We start from the raw sequence: 13,860 nt of genomic DNA on the forward strand, positions 1-13,860 counted from the left end.
TAGATCCAAGAAACATAACAAATCTCCAATAGGAAAAAGAGAAAATCCACATTTGGACACACTATAGCTAAACTGTAGAAAATCAAATAAATGGAGAGAGATTTTTGCTCACGTAGAGAAAGTACAAATCAAATGAAAACACCAAAAGGATTTTTCTTGGCACTTCAAAAGAAGCCAATTCTAACATATACACAGAAGAGAATGTGGCTAAGTCTCACCAAGACAACTTTGAAGAATAAAGTGGGAGTGGGGTCAGGTGAGGCGGGCTGCTCCTGCAGCCGTCTCTATCACAAGGTACACTGTGGGGCTGTTCATTTAAACATTGTGGTATCGGCACAGTGAATGACAAATGAAACGATGAAACTAAAGAGACTCATGCACACAATTTTCAATCTAATATGGGAACTTCGTAGATGACAAATGGCCACAGCATTTCAGTTTGGAAAGGACCGATTATTCACTAAATAGTATTGAAACAACGAATCATCTATATGAAAAATATTGGACACTACCTCACATCGCACACACAAAAAGTTAGAACACACAGGTTAAAGATATAAATATGAAAGCAAACCTTCAACATTTCTGGAACACAGTCTAGAAAAATATCTTTGTGACCTGGAGTAGAGAGAGACTGAGAATATACCAAAGCACCTACTATAAAAAATATTGATAAATATAAATATGTTAAAATTAAACCTTGTTCACAACAAAGGCACCATAAACAAGGATATAAGACATGGCGCCAAAAAGAGAAGACATTGCCAGTAGCTAAAAACACAAAGGTTAAACAGCAAAGAGATCCTATAAATCAATGAACAAGAGACAACTCAAAGAAAATATTTGTTGAGTAAGTAAATTCTAGAAAACAAATAAAATGGACAATAAACATTAAAATACATTCAACTCCTGTAGTAATTAGAAAAACATAAATTAAAATGAGATTTTGCATGGGGTGTCTGGGTGGCTCAGTCAGTTGAGAAATCGACTTGGTCTGAGCTCAGGTCTTGATCTCATAGTCATGAGTTCAAGCCCCACAGTTGGCTCCACATTGGACATATAAGATAGGTAAAGATTTAAATTGTCTCACAGCAAGTAATGTTGACAAGTTGTAGATTGGTGAAAATTCAGATTTACTGATGGTGGGAGTATAAATTCATACAACTATGGCTTTGTGGTCCTGATTTGGCAATAGCTAGTAAGTTGAAGATGCCTAAATCTTATGATCCAATAATTCAATTCCTAGGGATGTGCCCTAAAGAATCTTTGAAATACATGCATGAGAAGCCATGGAAAAGAATGTCCATTGCAACAATTTATAGTTTCAAAAAAAGAAAAAAGATCAGTTTTGAAAATAACTTCTCATCAACAGGAGAATAAATTGTTGTATATTCCTATAATGAAATATAATATAGTAAAAGTGAACGAATGGTATCCATGTACTATTATAAAATAATCTCAAAAACAATGCTGAGCACAAATGATGTCATGTTATAAAATTTAAAACATAAAACACAATTAATGATTATGGCTATAGACATGTATGAAAGTACGAAAACACACATAAGCATGATAAATACCAAATTCGAGAAGGTAGATAACTCAGGAGAAGGAAGGAGGGGTAGAAGAATATGACTAAGAAAAGAAACAGGTGATGTCAAGGCATTGTAATGTTTTCTTTCCTAAAAATAAAATCTAAGACAATTTATGACAAAATATTAAAATGACAAACCAATGGACATTCTTTTCCATGGCTCCCCATGCACTAGGTATAAGCAGGTGTTGCCTTATTATTCTCTATATGCTATTATATACTTGAAAGTTTTCATAATTAAAAAATAATCATAGAATTACATAGAGTCTCTTGTATTTATTCAAACCTACACAAAAATGAAAATAAGGAGCAAAATCAAAAAATTTTTGGAAATGGTTACAAATTAATAGAGCTAGGATTCTACCCACATTAGTTTCATTCCAGAGCTGATGCCCATTCTGCAATTTGAGACCCCTTCTCCCTGACTTTTCTGAGCCTCTCTGGACAGGGTTCAGCACAGCCTCCCCTGCGCTACCTTCATCCGGGGATTACCCTCACACTCGGGTTTTTTAAACTGCATTGTAGCTGGTTGTCCTCTCCCTCTAACCATTTTTAAAGAATGTAACAGAAACAGTTTGCACTCTAGCATCTCCCATGAATTAATAGGAGGGATAGAATTGCTACATATTTGTGGGAAAAATTAACAGCCTATCTTCATTTGTTTCACTCTGGGATTTTTCAAGGCCTCAGAAAGGAAAGGAATCTTGTAAGTGTGGATTTTACCTACTCCTGTGGTATAGTTATAGGCCGGATTTTATTACTCAGACATAATTAAGTAGGTTCTCAAATTAGGCCCCACTTTAGAAATGATTGCAGAGATAATATTACATTGATATCCCTGGGTTCTTATATCTGAAATAGTACAATAAATAAAAAGATATGAAATGATACAGTATATAGAAATTATACAGTAAATCAATATAAATTCACTTATATAACGTTGTAACAAGAGTGTAAATGAGAGAACCATCCTGTTCAACCTTCAAAAAGTATTATCGAGTGGGTTTTCTAATTGAGAGCATGTTTTAAAAAACAGGCTATAATGTAACATTAAGTGATATATGGTAATATTATTTCTCCTTTGGAAAGTGTTTTGTCCTTTTCAAAACGAAGAGGTCAGTGTCCCCAAGCAGCCTGCAGCCTCTCTAGCATTTCTCCTGCTCCCTTCCATGGCAACATGGGTTAGCTAGACACTGAGCTTTTTGTGATGTGTGTGAGGACAGGGAGAGGGGAGCAAGGCCTCAGGGAGGTCTGGGGTGGAAAAATTTGTGACGCACTAGACGGTGACTGAATGAGAATTACTTATTAAGGGCTCTATCACACAATAGTTACGGTCACCCTGTGTTCATCTAAAAAAATTCTATTTGGTCTCAGAGCCCTTTGCTCAGATCGAAACGCTTTAATAGGCGTCCCAAACTACTTGATCACGAAAAGACTGAAGCGAAGCCAACCTGCGTGGGTTTGATCCTTCTGTTTGGGAGGCTGACTAGCTAGCTGACTGCAGGAGAGAAATGCATAAACTTAGTGAACGTGTAACACGTAAAGTAAAATGGCTGGATTCTGCCTTTCACCTAGATGCAGTTCTGGAGAAAGTGTTCTCCAGGATTATAATGTCTTTGCCTTTTGGAGACCTGGTTTGCTTTTTCATTGCCTTGGACGCTCCACCCTTTCCCTGAGGTAGGGGTGGCCACCCGCATTCTCCCCAAATAAGCAGCACGCTCTGCTCTCCAAGAGAAATGATGAAGACTGAACGGCTATTTCCCTTATCTTGGAAAAGGCCTCCTTCCTTCATAGCTCTCCTGGCACAGCTAACTGTGAGATAAGACTCAGCCTGAGCCTAATGGCCTGATAGGTGTGCCACACCTGATACTTTAGAAGGAAGCTGGTGTTATTTTTTTTCCCCTAGTAATAAAGCCAAAATTCTCTCCCTAGTCAGGGTCTAGTTAACACATTAGCAAATTCCCCTCTTTTCTTGTCACCTGTCATTATCTGCCACACAAGAGAGAGGCCTTGATAATAACCTATCTTAAAGGGTTTTTTAATGGCTCGTTACAATGAATGCTGAATCAAACACTTTCAAAACAACAGTTGAGTGGGATGCCACGAAAACAGCATCCTTGATGTTTCTCACAGCTTCTGCCAGCCGGGGCGGAGAGCTGCTCATTTCTGCAACAATAGAAGCAGGCCCCCAACAGAACTTCAGCAGCATCTGAGAATGCTGTTTGTGAGCAAACACTTTGCGTTCCACCGTCCAGTCACTTATTGGCCTTTTGCCGGCACCCAGGGAAGGAAGCACTGGAACACTCATGGCTGTTAGGCAGGGGGTGTGGCTCTAGCAAGGTTAGAACGGTGTCAACTTCAAATAGGCTCCAAGATCAAAGCAGAGATATTACAGGGTATCCCCGGAACAAGGGCCATGGCTTGTACGTGCTCCAAATTCTGGGCCTGGGACTGGATCAACTGTTGAAAAGAGGCATACCGAACTGTTCGAGTTCGTCTATTCCCGTCCTTCCTTCTGGGATGGTTTGGGTTGTGCAGCACTTGATAAAGAAAAGCAGAGACCGGTTCAGGATTTCTAATGAGAAGGCAGGCCGAAGGAGGGAAGACACAGGCTCCTAGGCTGTTACATCAGGAAGCCCAAGATAGGAACCCCTCCCAGGTTTTGCTCTGACCTACTCCATAGAACAAACACCAGTAATCGGGTAATTTCAGAGCCATCATAAAAAATGGAAACAACAGAGGTCCCCAGTGGCTCAGTGGTTGAGCGTCCCACTTGGGCTCAGCTCAGGTCATGATCTCACGGTTCATGAGTTTGAGCCCTGCATTAGGCTCTGTGCTGACAGCTCAGAGCCTGAAGCCTGATTCAGATTCTGTATCTCCCTCTTGCTCTGCCTCTCCCCCCTCCTCTCTCTCTCTGTCTCTCAAAAATAAACAAACATTTTTAAAAATTTAAGAAAAAGAAAAAAAATGAAAACAACAGCTGCATAGTATAAAGACCTGAGAGGTGACTTCTCTTGAGTTCTAGAAACACCAAGCATGAGTCCACCGCCCATCAGAGGACACTGACCACCACTCATCCAACCACCCTCATTTCCTTGCCTCTGAAGCCAAGGTGTCATTTCCCTAGATGCTGCCACCAAGTCACTCCCAGAACAAAAAAGAAAGGCAGAAAGAAATTTACTAAATGGTGGGTCCTAGGCTTTAAAGAGCTGGTAGCAAATGAAATGCCTAAGCTATCCTGAGAATCGTAGGCACTGGCTGAATCTACTGCACTTGATTTTTCCAGAAATTTGACAAAAGCAGCAATCTGTAAACACAGTAAAAACAACCTCCTCCATATGTCTCACTCCTGGCGTGCACACAGAGCCATGCCACCCTGTTGCACCACCACATAGCAGCTTACTGGCTCAGAATTCTCATCAGAAACATTCAGACTTCTGTCGGTTTCTGCAGAAGCCATAGGGCCATCATGAATAAGCTGAGAAACCAGATTTTAAAAACACTGAAGTGCTTGCATGACCTTTGATTCTTCTCTGCATGTGCTATTGGCTGAATTGTGTGCTCCCCCAAATTCCTATGTTTAAGCCCTAAGGGGACTGAATTTGGAGACAAGGCTTTTAGGAAGTAATTAAGGTCAAGTGAAGGGGCGCCTGGGTGCCTCAGTCGGTTAAGCCTCCAACTTCGGCTCAGGTCAGATCTCACGTTCGTGGGTTCAAGCCCCGCATCAGGCTCTGTGCTGACGGCTAGCTCAGAGCCTGGAGCCTGCTTCCAGTTCTGTGTCTCCTTCTCTCTCTGACCCTTCCCCTCTCATGCTCTGTCTCTCCTGTATCAAAAATTAATAAAACATTAAAAAAAATAAAAAAAAAAGGTCAAGTGAAGTCGTAAGGGTGAGGTCCTAACCATAGGACCTGTGGTCTTATAAGAGGAAGAGAGAGAAAGATCCTGCTGTCTCTCCAGGCAGAGACACAGAGGGAAGTCTCTGGAAGCACAGAGTGGGAAAGCGCTGGCTGCTGGAGCAGACTAAGACAGAAAGAAAAACGTATTTTGGTTATTGCCGTACATGTAGGTGTACACATATGAATTTTTAAATTAACCAGGGTGATCCAGTGTGCTGTGTCGCTCAGGCATTTGTTATTCCTGCCAAGTTTTATCTCAATACACTGAGCTGTGAGACGGCATCCAAAAAATCTGAAAGAGGATGTGCCTCTGAAATAGGCTTTTATATAGTTTATGTTATAAACACTGTTGCCAACGTCCACTTTAAAAAAAAGTTCACCTTGAGCTGATGAACTGGTAGTAATAAACCCAGACTTGAATACTCACAGTGAAAAATACCTAAAATTAAAATATGATATTGTGAGCTCCCATCCAGCTCTATATTCTGATGGGCCCTTTTGATCAGCATGTCTCTAGTTTGCCAGGATCTAGGCCCTAAAAATGAACTGTAGTTTGCAGCCAAATGATAGCAAATTAAAGTTTAATGACTAGATTCCATTCCTTTCCTCCAGCAACACAGATATATGCACACCGAGCTCTTCACAGAGCCTTTGATGTTGATGCTAACCCTTCAGGGTGAAACCAGGTGGACCCAGTTAAAGAATACCCTTAGAAATGTCACAGACAAGGCTAAAGGCAAGAGAAAAACTAGAAAACATCCACTTGCTCAGAGCACATTCAAAGTGGATTATCATATTGGCCAACTACGAAACTCTTGGACTAAATTGGGGAAACCTATGCCACTGCTTTCTGTGTATAAAGAAGACATCAGCATTCAGCCACGTCAATCCTAATTTGTCCTCATTTATTCTACTTAAAGAAATGTGAAGTAAGTCAAATGGCCTCTTTTTCCTATTTTTTAAAATCCTGTAGTTACTTTATAACACAGAATTAAACATCTCAGTAATGCTAAGATAGTGTATTCTGGATATTTCTGGAACCTAGGGCCCCAAATGGAAAAATAGCACTTTCCTTATTATTACCTCATCATTCTTCAAAGTGTTATCAATAAACTTAAATGTGTAGTGTAAAACTATATGCCATTTTTCAAACCATAGTTTAAGAAATGGATTTTCACAAGTTCAGATGGAAGCTGTGATAATGGGAAGTATGGGATAGACGGAGTTCAGGTCAACACTGGGTGCCCATCACGTGGCTAGAGATACGCAGTGCAGTAGGCCCATGGAGATGCACTCGACTTAAAGAGAGTAAACTGCGTTGTTTTTATGTGATTACCCCCTCAAATCCTATGCACTAGTATCTCTGCCATAAAAAGTAAAACCAAATGATGACTGATATCTCAAAAGTTTCCAGAGGTGAAATTTCTGAGTTGAATATATCCACACCACAGGATTGAAAAATAGCACCACTTCTCCTCCCTATTTTGGAAAGAGAATGAAGATCCAGGGATGACTTCCTCATTAAATAAGCACCTCTTTGGCCTTTGCATGTGTGGCTTGGTATGAGGCTAGCAGCAGACTTGAAAATACATTTCTCCTAATGACTCTGTCCAATCTTAACCTTCCTCATTCTTTATTCTAAGATCTTTTCAGGAAACAGGTCACCAAAATTCTCAAAAATCCCCTTATTTTCATATACTTATTTCAATCAATTTCTTTTGCCAAATTAATTGTTATATCCCATTTTTATACTTACTAGGAGAACTTCACGTACCTATAAGATATTTTCCTACCAGTATTTATTATATATACTCAGTGGGAACAGAGTGAGGCCATGTCATTATCATTCCTCAGTTTCCAACAATCCTGTGACAGTTGCTATAATAAAAATTATTTCCCAGTGGTACCAGAGCTACAACATTAAGTTTTGGAAGCATATCAAAGTCCCAATATGAAAAACAATCTATTATTATGTAATGTTTTCTTAAAAACATAATTTCAGATTAAATTTCTCAAATGTCAATATACCTAAATGGAAATCTGACACCACTTTTAGCTTGCTTTTTTTCAGGGTCTGTCCAAAACCCAAATGCCAAACCTTCCTCACCTCCAGTTTGTCCTATAACCATGATCAAATCATTTAGCCAAATCACCATGTCTTAGTTTTTCTACTTATAAATTATGGATGATATTACCTGTTCCTTACTTGCTGTATGTCATCTACTTATACATTTCAGGATCTATTCTGTTTTAAAGTAAATAACCTCCCGATTTCCCCTTTCGTTAAGCAAGGGCTAATAACAGATTTTAAAAATCTGAATACACCCGCATTTTGAATTCCTTAGAGTAAGTTAACATACGAAAACTGTTACTGAAATTCTTGACAGGACTTTTAATCATTTCAGATTCATATGCTGAATTTTATGAATGACATTAAGGAAAGGAACTATTTTTCTTTTTAAGCCCTTTCCTTAAACTTTCCAATGTGATTAATGTGGTATATATCTCAGGGTTTTTATTCTAGCTGAGTGTGATCTGGGAGCAATGGGGAAAGTGTGAGGAAAGCTAAAAACCACAATAATGCAAATTCCCACTTTCCTTGGGAATATTCCCTACAAGGGCCAAGAGACTAACAAATACTAGGCATCCCTATTGGGGAGGAGAGGCAAGAGTTTGCTCTTAAATTGACTTTGGGTAGAGATGCCAAAGCAAATAAATCACTGTAAGTGAAATACTTTGAAAGGTAAATGGGCTTTAAGAATATTTGTATAGGTTAAATTTTCTTATCGTAAGTATTCATTACTGTCAGATATGATAAGGGGACATGTCCATCAGGATCTCTAGAGATCTCCTCCTGGTATATGATTCATTATTTTTAGACCAATGTCTAGCACAGCAGACAACGCCAACAAATGTTACTGACTGAAGAAAAATAAGCCGAAGTTCAAACATGTTACACTTCACTTAAGCCAAATTATGTTCATTTGAGTAAGAAGTAAGTAAAGGCCTGAAAATTCTTAGATTCCTTCAGCGCACACATATTTTTTTTAATCAATAAGGATTCTTGAATGATGAACACAGCTAAATGCTTATTTAACCCAACTACTCAAGCCATTAGTAGAATAAAATGCAGAGCAAACTTTTATATCCCAGGATTCCCTGCCTCCAGCCAAGTCCATCCTCAAAGACCCCCTTTCACTTGGTATTGTCATTGTGGTATGACTTCCAACCCTCAAACCATTTGTAAAGAATTTTGAGAGAAGAATGGCACTTTTACAGGTTACATAGTCCCTATAGTGGCTCCATTCCATTTTTTTCCTTTACAGGAATCTTTTGTAACTGAAGTAAAAAGACTTCAGTCATCTCTCTGATGGAGGATGTGGGAAGTCACATTTATGGATAGCTAAGAAATGACCTATTTGTTTTCCTACAATTTCACGGGACATAAACCTCTGATCATAGATCAACAGAAGTCAGTTTATAACGAGAAGTTCACTGAATATTCATCAAGTAACCCAGACATTGGTCAATGAAAAGTCACCTGAGTGGATTCACTTACCTACCCAGATTCTACAATGAGAAAGGCAATCTCCAAGTAATAGGACAGTAACCTTTGTAAAATGAAGTAAGTACACTACAGTAAGAGGAGAGGCAAGCAGTATAAAGAGAAATAGGAGAGTGAAGCATTAAAGCCGTTGATGGGGTGGGTGTACAGTCTGGGGGCCCTGTTTGAATGCAGCCTCAATTACAGAAGTGGGTTTGACTTTGCCTTAGCTCCAGGGATGGTCCTGTATTGCTTTGGTCTAGCAGATACCCTAAAATGTGCAAATGTTTCCTGCAGGATACTGGATATCCCAGGCCACAATCACTCCATATCCCCAGGGAAAATGACCCTGAGGAGGTCTTTTTCCTCCAAGTTAACTGTTAGAAGCCTCCAGAGAGATCTAGAAAGTCCTGGACTAATCCAATACCGTAAGATTGCTAATAGTTACTTGACTATGAACAGAGAAAGTTTGAGACAATCAAACTGACATCTCCTTCAGGGCTCAACTAGGAAATGTAGCAAGTCTGAAATAACTGTTCCACAAGACTAGAGATAAAACAGAGCCCCGTCTAATTTGAAAAGTGACTCCCACTACCAGTGATTGCTTCTCTGCTTGCTAATAAAAAGAGCTAATTCACCACTGAGTGCTTACCACTAGCCAGCACTGCACTAAGTATTAGGACTCTTTTAATTTATTTAATTCTCACGACAACACTAAGAGGTGGAAATTATTGTTACCATTCTGATTTCACCAATGAAGAAATGGAAGCCTAGAGAGGTTAAGTAACTTGCCCAAGTTATTCAGCAAATAATGGCCAAGCTGGGGCTCAGTACCAACTGCAGTGTTGACACTTCTGTCTCCGTCTTTTCCCTTCCCTGAAAGCCTGGACGCGTGCCTGTGACTGGGCACACACAGGGAGATGAGGATCACAAGCACTGGGGGCTGTGGGAGCCTGGGATGCTGGCCCAACTGGGGTGACAGCTGTTCCTCGCCTGGCTCTCCGGGACCCTCCTCACTGGTCTCAGGCCATCTCCACTAACTGCTTTTCTCTCTACAGATTCTCTGTTGAAAGAAAGCTCAAGATTAAAGATATCATCAGGGCTACACACTACGAGCAAGCTTCAAATGGATCCTAGATGATAAACTGGTAAACTAGAAAGAACAGAGACGTGGCCGTATTCAATGTTCTTTGTTTCACACTCAGGGAGGTTCTAAGGCAATTAGACGCTTCTAATAGGAGCCCATGAAATTTCAGAATCGCACAATTTGTATGTTCGTGCCTTAAACACTGAGACACATTTTTCGCATCTAATTTGCTCTTTTAGTACTGGGTTTCTTAAAGTTGAAATCAAAAAAGGATAGAAAACAGACTTGCAAGGGATATTCAAAACCACTGAATGAAGGAGCCTCATTCCTTCTTTCTTTTTAATTCGCCTAATCTTAAAGGACAAACTTTTCCCCTTCTGAGTCGCTTGACAGTCATTTAGGTGACTAAAATACCCAGTATATCTTAGTGGAAAGCTATTTTTAAAATTACTTGATTTCGAAAACTCCAATCATGATAATTTCATGGGAATTCGTAGTACACAAATTAAAAGTTTTAAATTACTCTGCAAGAATTTGTGAGTTCAAATAATCTTAATTAGAAAATACCTGCCTCGATGCATATTTATTAGGTGTCTTTAACATCTGTCCCTGATACAAAATTATTTTGAGGGTAGTTTCAGGAGTTCTAGCTCCTGTGGGCAGTAACAGCAGTCATGACGCAGTATGAGGCTAGGAGCCAGAAGTATCCATTCTAGTGCTGCCTGGCTGTGCCACTTTTAATCTCTGGGCCTAGGGAATGTCACTTAGTTCCTCTTAGCCTGCTTCCTCCCGTCCACAGAAGGGTAACAGTTTCCACCTCAAAGTGTTGCTTCGTAGATGGAAGAAAATAGTGCACGTGAAAGAGATTAGAGTAAGCCTCAAGGCACTCTAACAGTATTAAAATCACAAACCAAATGTGGTGGCATTACGGCTCACTGAGGAAAATGCAGGTATGGTCTGGTGCAAAAAGGAATCATCTTGGCTGATTTGCCAACTTTGCCAACTCATGACCCTGCGTGAGTCTGTCCTTGGTTTTCTCATCTGAGAAATGAAATGATAATAAGTATCTCAGAAGGATGACGTGGGGATTAGAAATAATGTATCGAAGGCCCCTCACAGGACAGGAAACACTAGGTGCTCCGTAAACGGCACCCATTTCACATCAAAGAATCCATTTAATTAAGCCAAGGGTGCTGTGTGTTCCAACACTCAGTCACAACAGCTGACCAGTGTTCTGCTTAGAACAGTACATCCATTAGCAGAGCCCCAAATATACTTCTGCCCTGGCCAGCCCCTGGGTTTATCCTATTTAGACGCCAGTAGAGTAAGGCTGTGCTTGCTGTATTCACATATTCTGCCTTAAAACATTATTTTATAAAACTTACTAATGAAGTCTCAAATGTAAAAAATAAAATAAAATCAATACGACCCAATGTGGCAACCCCAAAAGCAGGCTTTCTCCAAACCTGCTTTTACAAGATGAACTTCCTTCACTTTGCTACTTATCTAGAGATGAGGGTGGGGTCCAGGGGACCAGGATGAGGAAAAGCCAAAGTGAATCTGCTGTTGTTATAGAGATTGTCCGATTTCACCAAAATCAGCAGCCTCTGACCCGCCGCTTCAGCTCCAGAGCGTTAAAGGCAGGCCCATTGGAGCAAGAAAGTCTCGCCTAGCCTTGCCCCCGGGCACACCGAGTGTGGCAGGCACCAGTCACCAAGCAGAGCGGGAGTTAGAGAGTGGAGCTGGGGAAGGGCGCATGCAGTGGGTTAGTCTGGACTCGACCATGCTGCTATGCATTCCTGTTTGGCAAACGCGCTTAGGCAAAACGGACTTGATGCTTACAATGATCCCAGCCCAAAATGGAGTGTCTCTGACTAGCAGGGAGGAGCTGATGCTCGCCATGAGAAAGCCCACCACGGTCACGGCGATGCCCAGGGCCAGCTGCAGCAGCGCGAGCAGCAGCGGGAACCGGCAGCCGCAGCACGTCCGGGCCTCCTCCTCCCCGCACGCCTTGGGGGCCCTTTTGCCCGTCTTCGGCCCCATGTCGTCGGGTCCGGCGGCGTCCGCGGCCGGCCCCCCCTGCCTGTGCTGACCGCGGGGCTGCTTGTCCTTGCCCATGGCCGCTGCGTGGGTGGGTGGGTGGCTCCGTGTGCAGAGCGCTGGGCCCCGGAGCGCGGCGCTGGGCGGGCTGAGCCTGCCCTGGTATTCGAATTACGGAGGCTGAACAAATATGGAAAACATTTGGAGCCGACTTGCCGAGCCTCCAAAGGCCACCGGGAGTCCCGCTGCAGAGGGGGAGTCAAGGGGGGTCGCCAACTGCCAACGCGCCCGGACGCAGCGCCTGCTGGGCCCTCGAGCAGGCTTTGCCAATTGCCCGCGGCAGTGAGCGCGGGTCTCTTGGCCTTGTAAACCCTGTGTACTTTAGACGGGCTGCGTGTGTGTGTGTGTGTGTGTGTGTGTGTGTGTGTGTGTGTGTGTGTGGTGACTGTTTTCCTCACTCAAAACCCCAGGATTTTGTTTTGTTTTGTTTTGTTTTTGTTTTCTGAGAGGTGCAATGCAAGGTGATGAATGTGTAATCATTTGAGTTTAATTAATAGGGAGTTTAATCCAAACTAGGCATTGCTGGGCTCCAAGCTGTGAAGTCATTTCCAGAAGTTAAATTGTTCTTATTTTCCAACAAAGGAATAGGCTCTTCTCTTTCTTTATAAATTCTGCAATCCAGCTGACAAATAAAGACACTTTTCCTGTTGAAGTATTTGCTTCTAAAAGAACTGTTTACGGAGGTGCTGGGCTAATCCACTCTCCCAAGTGTATTTGTTTTTAAAAGTTCTTTCAGTCGTTTATATGGATTTCCCAACCAGTCTTCCCTGACCTCCACATCAGTGCCTAGGGGGCTCCGACATGGACAGTTTAACCCAGTCCCCACTGGGGTATTTTTAAAGCACCTACCCCTTGCTACAATATAAGGATGTTCAAGATAGATTCAGTCCCAGCCCAAAGTCACAGAACAAATCAATAAAACCAATGATTCTTATTCCTGCATATCTCTACTCACTAGCACTTAGAGAAAATTTCAGTGAAACCACTAAGAAGTGATCCCACCACTTTGGAGTATTTATATCTTCTTTGGGATGGTCATCATAACATTCAGAAAGCTGTATGAAAACCATAAATGATGCTGGCTTGCTGCTAGGATGGACAAAGCCCACTCCTAGATTCCTCCCTATCAGCTAATCTAAAGAAAGTCTAACTCCGGCTTTGTTTTCTTAGAATTATAAACTAATCATCATCAACTCTCCTTGTAAACTGCCAAGTCCCAACAAAGGTACCTTTGAAGTATAAAATATATTCATACTTGAGTGTTTTCTTATACCTTCCTTCTGAATCAGTGAGAAAAATATGGTCCAAGGAATAAAGGCAGTAGCCCAAAAAGTGGAATCTACACCATACAGTCCAGAAGCAGTAGAAACAGTGCTCTCTCACAAGAAGAACTCAAGGGCTGAGGCAAGGTCATTGTCAGCTTTGGGGCCACTACACTGTTAGCATCTTTAGTGAGAACAGACAAGAAAAAAAAAGCTAGTATTATACCAAGGTACCTGCCTTTCCTAGGCCTGACTGAGAAAAACCCAAATGACAAAACTGTACATGGTTTTTCTATATAAACATGGTAAACCTTTTTTAGGAAGCTAATTGATTACACAGAATTAATTATTTGTTGTTATGAATAATATAGAATCCA

At 41.3% G+C, this 13,860-nt stretch overlaps 1 protein-coding gene across 1 annotated transcript in view; it reads right to left on the reverse strand.

Moving 5' to 3' along the window:
• The window catches only part of SSPN (sarcospan), a 35,352-nt gene extending 23,113 nt beyond the window's left edge, over nt 1-12,239 (reverse strand). Inside the window, exon 1 of the mRNA XM_029954549.1 lies at nt 11,964-12,239. Within this exon, the coding sequence (XP_029810409.1) occupies nt 11,964-12,239 (276 nt within the window). The remainder of the gene's footprint in view (nt 1-11,963) is intronic.
• Nucleotides 12,240-13,860: the final 1,621 nt, after the last annotated feature.

This window comes from Suricata suricatta, chromosome 10, assembly GCF_006229205.1.
Source record: "Suricata suricatta isolate VVHF042 chromosome 10, meerkat_22Aug2017_6uvM2_HiC, whole genome shotgun sequence".
Taxonomy (NCBI): domain Eukaryota; kingdom Metazoa; phylum Chordata; class Mammalia; order Carnivora; family Herpestidae; genus Suricata; species Suricata suricatta.